Raw genomic sequence first — 12,084 nt, 5'->3', positions numbered from 1 at the left:
TCTGAGAACACGACCTTGTGGTCCTAAAGATGTTTTGAGTTTTAAAATATTCGTTTTCTCATATTATGACTTTATTTTTGTATTACAAGTTTATTCTTGTAACACTAAGATTTTATTCTCCTAACATGACTTGTGTTGTTTATTTGTAATACTTATTCGCAGCATTTCCTGCTAACTTTAATTTTTTTGTATTTTCAGAGACGATCCTTCCAGCAGGATGGCGAAAATGGGTGCGATGCCGACGCCTTTCAGAAATCTGGACAGGCATGAAGATTCTTCTCCTTTGCCGCCAGAGAGGGACGAAACGCGATCTGTGTCGCCGCCAGGTAAACGTCTTTCTGCCTCTGAAGAAAAACGAGCTGATTATGGCACAATATGGCGGACCTGATCGTTTTAACGTTTTCATTTGCAGCAGCAGCAGCAGTCGCCCCAAGAGTTCAGGTTCCTCCAAAAGTCCCACTGAAGCCGAGCTTGGAGGACCAGGAAGTCTACGGGTCAGTGGTTTATATTCCACTTGTAAAATTACATTCGGAAATTTTGCACATTTTCACAGCGCTGCAGGGCAAGAAGACGATTCTTTAACAGTCGCGCTGCTGCAGTGGAACAACTCCGTTAACTATATAAAACCTGGAGATGTTATTATTAATTTATTTCACTGCGCCACAGCAAAGGGAAAAATAACACAGGAAAACAGTTCAATAACAACTCAGCCATTTTTTCCTCACTCTGTCAGCTAAGCAGAATTGTTACCATAGCAACTGCCTCCAACGCTGCTTTGTGCCAGGATTCAACACCAAAAAACACTGAAACGTTTCCCACACAAACAGAACATTCAGTCTGTTACAGTTTAATTTTTAGGCTTGATGTTTATTTTGTGATTATTAATTAGTCATCACTGTGGTAGATTAGCTACCACTGCTATTAGCTAAGCTAACATAGCGGCTGTTGATTAGCTAATTTAAACACCTGATCTACTGTTCAGCTGATATTTTGGCTGCATTTTTAAATTTTTTAACTGAACTCAAACACACCAAATTCCACAGCACATCTACATGTTCAAGTTTTCATAGTCAAGCTAGCATAACTGACCTGCTTCTCTCTTCCTTGCTACTTTTTTTCCTGTTAATTAAAACTTCTTTCTGATCTTGTTACCTAGTTGTTGTAGTGTTGAAAATTAGGAGCAAAGCACTTTGTCCCTTTTTCTTTTATATATCAGGCGTACATTTAAGATTTAGCTCGTTAAGCTAACAATTAAAACCAACGCTAGTCATCTTCAGCCAGCAGCTTTTTGTCCTCCAGCCAAATCGGCCTACATGAGTAATTAAAGGAGAATTTGTCTGTTTTTATAAACTTTTAAAACTGTTTTTGTGACAAAAGGCCGAACACGATAATGGTGCGCTTCAAGAAAGGCGACAGCGTTGGGCTGCGGCTAGCCGGAGGGAACGACGTTGGCATCTTCATCGCCGGCGTTCAGGAGGACAGTCCGGCCGAGCAGGAGGGTCTCCAGACCGGAGATCAGATTGTTAAGGTGGCGCCTTTAGGTCCTCGTCTTCCAACGTTCACATGGTATCTAAACGAAACCCTTCCAGAGAGTTTCTGGTCTCTGTTTCAGGTGAACAACGTTGACTTCAGAGGGATGGTGCGTGAAGACGCCGTCCTCTTCCTGCTGGAGATCCCAAAAGGAGAAGACGTGACCATCCTGGCTCAAAGCAAACCCGAAGGTACGAACACAAAAATAAAACTCCAGTATGATTAATAAATGATGTAGTAAAAATTCTATTCAAATTATCAATCATTTAATATTTAAAAATTACATTATCAGACAAACCAAAATATGAAGTTAAGTGGAAATAAAATTTTTTTAAAGACCAAACCGGCAATAACTCATTTAAGTAACAAATTTTCAAAATAAATTTTTTACAAGTCAATTTTGTTTTTTCAATAAAGAAACTTTAACAAAAATTGCAGCTGTGTGTATGTCTGGTGACATTTTGGTTAAAACATGTAAGAACGAATCCATCCAAGCCCAACAAATTTACTTCCACATCTGGAGCTTTACAGCTTTTGCCATGATGTTTATTTACAGGGTGTCCGCACATCCTTAACAAGTCTTAAACTAATGTATCTAAAATTAAGGCCTTAAAAAGTCTTAAATTCAGGCGCAGAATATAAGTTGCCCTTAAATATTTTAATCACAGTTCTTAGATGTTGCCTTGGCAGAAATATTTAATCTTGGATATTCTATGTAGTGACTTTTTCATCAAGCAAATGTTTGAGATGCACGCAGATTCATTACATTCTGTAACTTGAGGTTCTTGAGGCTACTGCTAATTTGCTGCTTATATACCATGCTAGCTAGCTAGCTTTTTAGCGCATATCCTGGGAAATTGTAACTTTATCATTATTTGGCCATTTATTTTTGATGCTATAATATAAAATTATATATAATTTTATATAAATAAAATTATATATATATACAAATATATAAAGACTTATAAAGCAGAGACTTTATAAGTCTTAAATTTCATTCACAATGGTCTTAAAAAGCCTTAATTTTGAGCTGGTGCAACCTGCAGAAACCCTGTTTCAGAAACTGTTTTGGGTTTATTTCAAATGTAATAAACTCAAAGGCAAAGGAGGTAAAAGTAGAGAGAATACAAGATAAAGTTTTAAAATCCTGTTATAAACCTGCAGAAAGAGAGAAAAATAACAGAGGAACCTCAAAAACAAGCTTATATAACAGTAATGTTACTGAAAGCTACATGGGGCCGATATGTGAACTGCGAATCCTAAATGATTTTTGTTTTTCTGGTTCCAGTGTATGAAGATGTTCTGGCGTCCGGACGCGGCGACTCGTTCTACATCAGAACCCACTTTGAGTACGAGAAGGAGGCGCCGCAGAGCCTCCCGTTCGGCAGGGGGGAGATCTTCAAGGTCATCGACACGCTGTACGACGGCAAGCTGGGCCACTGGCTGGCCATCCGCATGGACCAGGACAACCAGTCGGCGGAAATGAAGAAGGGAATCATCCCCAACAAGAGCAGGTGGGCGGTCAGACAAACCGTCTGAGACGTGAAGCCTTCAGTGCAGAAAACCTCTGAGGTGGTTTGTTTTGTGTCTCAGAGCTGAACAAATGGCCAACGTGCAGAACGCTGCCAGAGCGGCGTCAGGCAACGACAGAGGAGACTTCTGGAGGCTGAGAGGTCAAAGGGCGGGGAAGAAGAAAGACCTGCGGAAGAGCCGAGAGGACCTGACCACCGCGCCGGTCACCACCAAGTTCCCCGCGTACGAGAGAGTGGTGCTCCGAGAAGGTAGTGGAAACGTTTCCTCCATCTTCTCCGCTGATGACGGTAAATCCTGACGTCCAGTTTGCTTTTCCAGCCGGTTTCAGGAGGCCGGTGGTGATATTTGGGCCGATTTCCGACGTAGTGAACGAGAAACTGGCCAACGACCTTCCCAACGAGTTTGTTATTGCCAGTAAGTCAGAATCCTCAAAATGACCTTTGACCTCTGATTAATGTATTTCTATAATATTTCACTTGCTGGTATTGATTTAGGATTATTACAGTTTCTGCTTTGGAAAGATGCAAAAATATGGAGATAAAAAATAAATGAATAAAAATAAAAAACTGGAAAATAAAGAAAAAAAAACTAAAATTTTAGCTTTTTTTGTTTCAAACTTCTCTTTTTTCAGCTTCAAATTTTTTTTGGGGAAAAAAATTTAATTAATATTTTGGATCATGTGACTTTAGTTGTCAACTGTGATACAAAAATATGGAACTAAAATGGACCAAAAATGTTTTTTTTTTTTTTAAAGAAATGGAAAAAAATTTATCTAAGAATTAAAACTAAGAATTTTCTGTTCAGCCTTCCTGTTATCAGCTGGACATTTTTCTCTCTCTTGCTTTGAATCAGCAGAAATTGTTACACTGTAAAAATAGTTTTTTTATAGAATTAAATAAACTCTTTGGTTTATACCAAAGTTTAAAACAAAGTTAAAAACGTCTGTGTTTCAGAAACTGAGCCCAAAGACGCTGGAAGTGAGAAATCTTCTGGAGTGGTGAGACTGAACACCATACGACAAATCATTGAGCAGGTAGCAGGTTTTATTTTTTACTACTTTTACCTGAAAGTGTTGTTTTGGTGGAAATAAAACCCTAAATGCGGCGTCTGGTAGGACCTCCACGCGCTGCTGGACGTCACTCCCAAAGCCGTGGACACCTTGAACTACACCCAGTGGTATCCCATCGTGGTGTTCCTGAACCCGGACAGCAAGCAGGGCGTGAAAACCATGCGGAGCCGCCTGATCCCCGGATCCAACCGCAGCGCGCGGAAACTGTACGAACAGGCCGTCCGGCTGAAGAAGACCTGCTCCCACCTCTTCACCGGTCAGTGGCGCCTCGGAGCGACTCGTTTAAAACTTTCAGTCCGATTCGCTCACCGTGGCTCTTCCTGTGTGTCGGGAATGCAGCGACCATCGACCTGAACTCGTCGAATGACGCCTGGTACGGCAGCGTGAAGGAGTCGATCCGGGAGCAGCAGGAGAAAGCGGTTTGGGTGTCCGAGGGGAAGGTGAGTCTGACCGAAAGAAATCAGAAAATCATCAGATTCTTTAGGAAAGGCCAAATGAAATGATACAGCTAACACTGAATCCAAGCAAATTTATAGAAGGTTTAGTGGAAGGAAAAAGTCTGACTGTAGAAATTACAAACCAGAAAGTTTAAAATTGCTGTAAATGTTGGTCTTTAAATTGTTTCAATAGCTGAAAATGACAAAATAAACGTTTGATTTGTTACATTTTGGAAAAATTAAACAGAAAAATTTAAATATATTGGAAATTAAAACACATTGACAACAAAATTCAGATTTTCTAGATTGGTAAATAAATTAGCTAAATTGTTGAAGCAGCCGAAGTCGTTGGTCTGTTTGGAGAAAAACTGAGATTTTACTGGCCTAAAATGATCAGTTTTTATCCAACAACCATGTTTAAAATGAGGTCAAAGTTCAGATAATTAAATGGTTTTAGGGGCTGAAATATTTCAGTTTGGTGAAAGTTTCATTTCAGCAAAATTAGACATAAAATATTGAATATCTTAGAAAATCAAAGTAGTTTCATCTGAAATGAGCTGAATATTTTGGTTTCTAAATGGTTTAAGTTGCTGAAATCAGTTAAACTTTAGAGGAAATTAAATTTTTGATGAATTTTAAAGTTTCTGTAAATTAAATTTTATTCTATTTGTGGAATAAAAATCAAACGTGTCAATATGAAACTTTGCAGCAGCGACTAACCATCTGAAAATATTCCTGAAGTCGTTCAGTTATAATGAAAACAAACATTTTATTTAAATTCTAAAATTTTGTTTTGGTAAAAACTATTCAGAAATAGTAAAATATTTTAGAAAGTAAAACACAGCAACATTTAAAGCAGCCGTTTCTGAAATGAGGTGAAAATTATTATTAAAAAATGATTGAAGTTAAATTCTGAGTCCGAGTTTTGAAATAAATAAGTTTCTGATTAAATTTTCCGCTGCAGATGGACGGGTCAGAGGAGGACCTGGACCTGCAGGACGACCGCATGTCCTACCTGTCGGCCATGAGCGCCGACTACCTGAGCATGGACAGCCGCCTGACCAGCGACTACGACGACACGGCGGACGAGGGCGGGGCTTACACCGACAACGAGCTGGACGAGACGCTGGACGACCCGACGCCCATCTCCGCCATCAGCCGCTCGTCGGAGCCCGTCCTGCCCGAGGAGCCGCGCCGCGCCAAGAGGCCCGGCAGCCGGGAGGTTCTGACCCGGGACCCCAGCCCGCCGCCTTCGTTTGTTCCAGAACCACCGAAGGTCAGCGCCAGATTTAAACGTCCCAACTGGGGATGTGAATCAACTCCTGGGAACCGTTAAGCTGCTCGAATAATGTTTCGTCGTATTTTGGATAAAAATTTCCAAGATGGCGTCGCGGAAGAAGTGACGCAAAATTTGTGGGCGATTCTGGGCCCAGTGCAGCATGTTCAGAACTTTAATCTCAACAAAAGGATGAAACCTCCAACATCCTCAGACAGTTGACCACACAGCATTTCTACTAACCCGATATGTTTGATACGTTGCTTAGCAACAGCAGTGGAATGAAGCTGCTGTCAGTTTTGTCAGATTTCTAACAAAATGCCGCCGTCTCCATATTGGTGGGGCTGGTTGACCTTTTGACCTTTAAACTTTATTTATATCTTCACAGCCTCAGCAGCACAAATAAAACCTTTTGCTGCACAAATGTAGCCGAGTTGATTGACACCAAATCTGTCTGATTCGAAGACGGTGGAGCCTGGTTGACCTTTCATGACCTCTGGAAACATTTATTAATATCTTTAAAATGATATTTTAGCTGCTCAAACATTTGACACCGGTTCTGTTGGAGGAGAAGAAGAATCCCGTCATGAAACCGACGAATTAATTCCCGGCGCTGCTCTCCTTGCTGCAGGTCCGCTCTCAGACCCGGACCGACTCGGTGCGAAGCTACGAGTCCCAGTCCAGCAGCACCATCAGCAGCATCGACGCGGCGGCCGCCAGCAGGCCGGCGCCCCCGCCGGTGGCCTGGAAGCCCAACATCGCCCGCCTCCACCAGTCCTCAGAGGAGCAGGCGCCGGCCAACCAGCCGGAGGAGGAAGACCCCGCCAACAAGTCCTTCCTGGGAAAGGTGGGAACAAAAAACGACCCATTTGCTTTAAGACTCACTTTCTCACTCCTTTCTTCCTTTAGTAAACTTGTTTCCTTTTCTTCCTCCTTTGCTTTTTCTCTCTTCCTGTTTTGAAATAGAGAATGGCCAATCAGGTAACTCCACCTGTCCACATCCTGTTTCAGGGTTCCTGCACAAAACTTTACCGTTTTCTGGACTTAACCCTGAAATAGTTGAGAAAAATATCGTGGCATTTATGCTGCCTATAAACAATAAGAACGTTGGTACGAATTAATCTGAATTTATTACCAAATAGTTTTATAATTTAAAGATTTCCGTTAATTTCAGTGACATTTGACACAAAGTTAAATTTTGAGTTTTAGAGAAAACTGATTTTTAAGGTTTTAAATTCATTTTATTGAAGTAAGAAAAGTAAAACTCTTAACAACCATGTATAAAATCACTTAAAAATGTGTTTTTTAAATAGTTTTTATGTTGCTGAAAACGACTGAAACAGTTGAATTTGGAGAAAACAAAGTTTTTATTTATTTTATTTTAACAAAATTAGACAGAAAATGTTAAAAAATCTTGGAAATTGAACCATATTGACAACAATGTCCAATGTAGCCGTGAACTAAATGAGATAAATACATCGTTAATTATAATAATTATTGTAAGGGAACGGTTTAATGCGATAAAATAGTTGAGCTTTAGATAAAAAAAAAAGTTTTTGTTGGATTTTAAGGTTTTTAGTTCATTTTAAAGTTAAAATGTTAAAACTGTGGTTTTAGTTATGGCTGTTAAATTAAATTTTTTTAGAAGAAAATTTCACAACTTATACTGTGAAACTAACAATCATGCATAAAATTTCTGTTAAAATATTGGCTGAAAACGATGAAGTTGAACTTCAACCAAGTTTTTTAGGGGAATTTAACGTTTTTGATTTGTTTGAACAAAATTAGAAAGAAAAAGTTAAATGTTTTTTTTTTAAATTCCCCTACATATTGGTGAGGAGGTTTAATTAACTTTAGAAAAAAAATGACGTTTTAATTTTTTATTTGCTTTTGAGGTTTTTGATTAGTTTCATGTTGGTAAAATTAGACTGAAAATGTTAAACATCTAAAAAAAAACTATCAAAATGAGATGAATGTATCAGCAATTAAATTAATAAACTGAATGAAAATGAGAGTTTTCCAGAATGAGTAAATAAAACTCAGACGTGTAGGAACCCCGTGTTCATCAGTCACAACCAGCATCATGATCCTCCACTCTCCATGTCGGCCATCTTTCTTTCTGTTGTCCTTCCACTAACTGGGCCTCCTTTTCTTCCAGATCAAGGCTTTTGAGAAGATGGACCACCTGGCCCGAGCTCACCGTCTTCTGGAGCTGCAGGAGGCGGAAAACGCTCGAGTCAGTGAAAACCCGCCGCTCATTTAGTGTGCATTCAGACCCGTTGAGGTTTCCGGGTCCGGCTGCCAGAACAATGGCTTCCTGAAAGGCTCCTCTGTGGTTTTGCTGCGATTCACTCTGACATTTCTGGGTCTGTTCCAGTTGGAAATCGCCCAGAAGCATCCAGACATCTACGCCGTCCCAGTGAAGCTGCCAAAACCCAATCTGAACCGCCCCCAGCCAATCGGGTCAGAGCTTTTTCTGTCTCACTTTCTACAGAAATGGAAACAATTTAAATTCCTGTCAGTAGCAGGAATACAAGAAGCACAAACTGATTAAACCGTCGCTTTGTTTCATAAATCAAAGTCAAAGCAGCAGAATCTCTGGATGTTTTTAGAAAACATCTCCAAGTAGAGCTGGACAATAAATCAATAAATCAATAGACACATGATCAATACCTGTAGATGATACATCTGATAAAATACTCACTGAGCCAGAGCCGCACAGCATTCTGGGATATGTAGGCAGAGGAAAGACGTTAGCCGCTTACATGGCTAGCTAAGCTAAGCCAAGTTGGCGGAATCAACTGACTCACTGATTTTCAGAGTTAAGAGATGAATTTTCTTTAGAGCTAAAATTTAAAGATGCATATTTTTAACCATGTTTGGGTCGTTTTATGCATCAAAAACTTCTGGTTTCTTCTATTATAACCACTCTGAAACAAAAAACAAAGTTTCTCTTTCTAGATCAGTTTAGATTTAGTTCTCTGTCACTGCAAAATGAATTTAAAGTTGGTTGCAGTTTGGAGCTTGGAGTGACTTTACCTAAGTTTAAATGTAAGCGCTGTAACAGAGTCGTCATTTTTAATTTGAATTTTTTCCTGTTTAGCTGCTGATAATTTTAAAACTGTTTTAGTTGGAGTTTCAGATTATTTTATTTGCAAACCATAACTGCTGTGAATTTGAGCTGCAAAGAGTTTTTTACATTTTTTAATCACTCTGCTGTTAAAATAATCAAGTGTTGCTGAAATCATATTGTCCATTTTCCCCTTTTCCACCCGGTCTGACTGGTTTTGTGTTTTCAGCTCCAACGCCGAGCCGCAGACGATGTCCAGGCCCATGTACTCGGAAACGAGAGGAAACGAGGACAACGAGGCGGAGTACCGCCGCCAGCTGGCGGAGCAGACCCGGAGGGGACACTACAACCCTCAGAAGTACAAGGACACCGAGCTGTGAGGCTCCCAACAGGAAGTGAGGTCGTTCGCCAGCTCCTGTCGCTCTCTGAACTTCTTTTTTCTCACATTTCGGCTTCGAGTCCAGACTCTCTTGAAGCCGGCGGCGGAGGCGCCACAGAGGAAATATCGGTCCTGATTTCCAGAGACGAAATGTTGGGTTTGGGTTTGAAAGCCTCCAGTGTTTCACTGGCGAGTCGAAGGTTTCTGAATCCCATCCGTCACAAATATCAAGCAGAAGTCTTAACTTTAATTTGTTTGTTTTTCCTCCAGGCAGCAGATTAAATGTTTTACAGCGGGTTTGGTTAATATTCATCCAGAGTTTCTGAAGGTCTTTAAAAACCTTGCAGGAACCAGAAACGTTCCTGGAAGGTTTTTCTTCCAGTTAATTTCACCAGAGCTGCTCTCTGGCTCTACAAGGTGAGAGATTTAATAATCATGTTTTATTTCCATCTAAATATCCCCACAGAAAACATCAAAAATCCTAAAACAGGATTTTATGAGAGATTCTGAAACTAATTATTATTTACTCACCAAACGACGCATCAATACTTTTTTTTTCAGTAATAAATATAAAATAATTGAATCCAGATTCTAAAAATGAAACAGAACGGGTCTAAATTTACCCTGGAAACCAAACAAAGCCATGAAACTATTATATTGGTTAGTTTAGTTGTGATTCTCTTCCTCTAAAAGCAACATTTTACAAAATTACATTAAAATAAAGTTTTCTCTCCCTGGAGCTTGGAGTGACTTTACCTAAGTTACAAATTATAACCGCTGTTTTTGTTTTTCATTTTATTGCTGAAAATCAAAAATTGTATTTTTGCAGTTGGAACTTTTTTCCAGGTTTCTGCAGATGATTTAAAATCTGTTTTAGTTGAACACGTCCACAAAATTTTTTATGACTTTGCTTCTCTTGTAAATCATAACTGCTGTGAAATTGAGCTGCAAAGTGTTTTTATTCACACTTTGACCTCAGCTGTTGACAGGGCGAATAAAATAATCATGTTTTTGCTGCTAGAATCATTTTCTGTCTGTTAAACTGGAAAAAAGCTCCCAGAGTCCAAAGAAACACTTCAGACCTTCAGAAATTGTGGCAAATTATTGATCGAATTATTCAGCTTAGAAAATCTGGATGCCTTGGCAGAAATAAGGGAAAACTCAAGACTTTTGTACAGAACTATTTATGTAATTTCAGCATATTTAAGTGTAGAAGAGTAAGTAAAATGATAAAATATTTACCGTCTCGTGTCACAATTTAAGAAGAAACCATTCCCTTAAAAATAGAGTTTAATAAACAATCAGAGGAAAAGTTCAGGAAAAGTAAAGTACTTCTGCAGCGGCTTCTTTTTGATTTCCAGAATAAAACCCAGATTTACTGGGGAAGAACGTTGCATTCTGGGTAGCAGAAACTGCCGCGGTGCCTTTTTACTCCTGATTCCAGCTGGGAAATGAAGCTGCTGTCAAATTCAGAGGCTGGATGGAAAACCTGGAAGCATTTCGGTTTTCCTGTTAAACACTAAAAACTTGATCTTGAACAGTCATTCCTACCACAGCTTGTTACAGCCGTTCTAGATGGAAAGAAAAAAAGGAGTAAATGTCGCCACAAACTCAGAAAGTTTGAGAATAAACTCAGAATATTTATAGAAAATAACGAGAGAATTTCTGAGCTTCAAGATCAAAAAATTTGCAAGGAGAAAACTCAGAAATTGAGAATTTTCTGGGAAAATATGTAAAATTTCTGTTTGAAAATTTGAACAGTAGCTGGAAACTTGTAAATTTTGAAGTTTCAAAAGTCAGATTTTTTTGTGGAAATTTCTGAGCTCTAAAAGTCAAAAAGTTGAGAAAAAGTTCTGAAATTTTCATTCTCATGTTGGTAATTTTCTTGAAAAAACCTGAAAATTTTGCTTTAAAACCCAGAAAACTTCCAAAAGTAAAAATTTTTTTCTTCAGTTTTGAAACTCAGAAATTTCCACCTTTTTTTTCTAGAAAATTTCTGAGCTCAGTCTAAAACTTTCTACGTTTTTTTTGTCAGAAATGAACTCCTGTTTTGTCCAGCTGAACTGGCCGAAACGCGACGCTGTAAATTCCTGCTGTTACTGTTTTTACTGATCTGATTCTGCAGTGGAGGGAAAGTTGTTTCATTTATTCCTGGTTTCCTCTGGAGCCAAACGAACGACGAATTTAAAAGGTTGTTTGGAGCCGAGACAATCACCTTTTTACTGCTTCTATTTTTCTACTGACCATGTAAACCCACTATAGTCTAAGTGTTTGTGCACAGGAGGGACGTGGCGACAATCATGACGTCTTTGTAGTTTGTGATTTGTGGTTTTTGTAGTTGGTGATCTCCTGAGTGTTTCACTGCTCACTCTTGGAAAATTCAAATGAATAAAACATTTTTTTTACACGTTCTTCAAAGTTTGTTCTGTTTCTTGTTTCACTTTCAAACCTTTTGCAGAGGAAATAAAACGTGGAAGATGCTGGATTTTAAAAGGAACGGATCAGGTTTATTTTGTTTCCACTATTAAATAATTTTCTAATGTTAATATTTTAAATACCAATGGAAAAAAGTTTTAACAATATTTTAGATAATTTAACATTCACAAGACGCTGAACATTCCTTATTTAATTATTTTTGTGTGTAGGAGTTGTAATATAATAAAGTGGTATTACGACTTTATTCTGGTATTATTATGACGTTTCTTTTATTGCAGCTTCTCTTAAGATTCTGACTTCATTCTCGTATTATTATATCTTCAGTCTGGTAATATTGTGAATTAATTTTAGTAT

At 38.8% G+C, this 12,084-nt stretch overlaps 2 protein-coding genes across 9 annotated transcripts in view; one reads left to right on the top strand and one right to left on the bottom strand.

The window, feature by feature from the left end:
* The window catches only part of tjp2a (tight junction protein 2a (zona occludens 2)), a 40,881-nt gene extending 29,175 nt beyond the window's left edge, over positions 1 to 11,706 (top strand). For 4 of the 8 annotated variants that reach the window (XM_044144309.1, XM_044144307.1, XM_044144301.1 and 1 more), the window contains 16 exons: positions 199 to 326; positions 410 to 494; positions 1,378 to 1,528; positions 1,613 to 1,721; positions 2,819 to 3,044; positions 3,124 to 3,311; positions 3,382 to 3,477; positions 4,017 to 4,096; positions 4,178 to 4,388; positions 4,472 to 4,572; positions 5,534 to 5,845; positions 6,477 to 6,692; positions 6,812 to 6,826; positions 8,004 to 8,081; positions 8,223 to 8,308; positions 9,145 to 11,706. In XM_044144309.1, the coding sequence (XP_044000244.1) occupies positions 199 to 326; positions 410 to 494; positions 1,378 to 1,528; positions 1,613 to 1,721; positions 2,819 to 3,044; positions 3,124 to 3,311; positions 3,382 to 3,477; positions 4,017 to 4,096; positions 4,178 to 4,388; positions 4,472 to 4,572; positions 5,534 to 5,845; positions 6,477 to 6,692; positions 6,812 to 6,826; positions 8,004 to 8,081; positions 8,223 to 8,308; positions 9,145 to 9,295 (2,233 nt within the window). In that variant the 3' untranslated portion in view covers positions 9,296 to 11,706. The remainder of the gene's footprint in view (positions 1 to 198; positions 327 to 409; positions 495 to 1,377; positions 1,529 to 1,612; positions 1,722 to 2,818; positions 3,045 to 3,123; positions 3,312 to 3,381; positions 3,478 to 4,016; positions 4,097 to 4,177; positions 4,389 to 4,471; positions 4,573 to 5,533; positions 5,846 to 6,476; positions 6,693 to 6,811; positions 6,827 to 8,003; positions 8,082 to 8,222; positions 8,309 to 9,144) is intronic. The other 4 variants (XM_044144303.1, XM_044144302.1, XM_044144305.1 and 1 more) reach the window with 4 other exon arrangements.
* LOC122846992 (NLR family CARD domain-containing protein 3-like) overlaps positions 1 to 12,084 on the bottom strand; it is a 165,289-nt gene that overhangs the window by 97,618 nt on the left and 55,587 nt on the right. The gene's annotated exons all lie outside the window — the stretch shown is intronic.

This window comes from Gambusia affinis, linkage group LG17 (assembly GCF_019740435.1).
Source record: "Gambusia affinis linkage group LG17, SWU_Gaff_1.0, whole genome shotgun sequence".
NCBI lineage: Eukaryota > Metazoa > Chordata > Actinopteri > Cyprinodontiformes > Poeciliidae > Gambusia > Gambusia affinis.
This window is presented reverse-complemented; position numbering and strand designations above follow the sequence as displayed.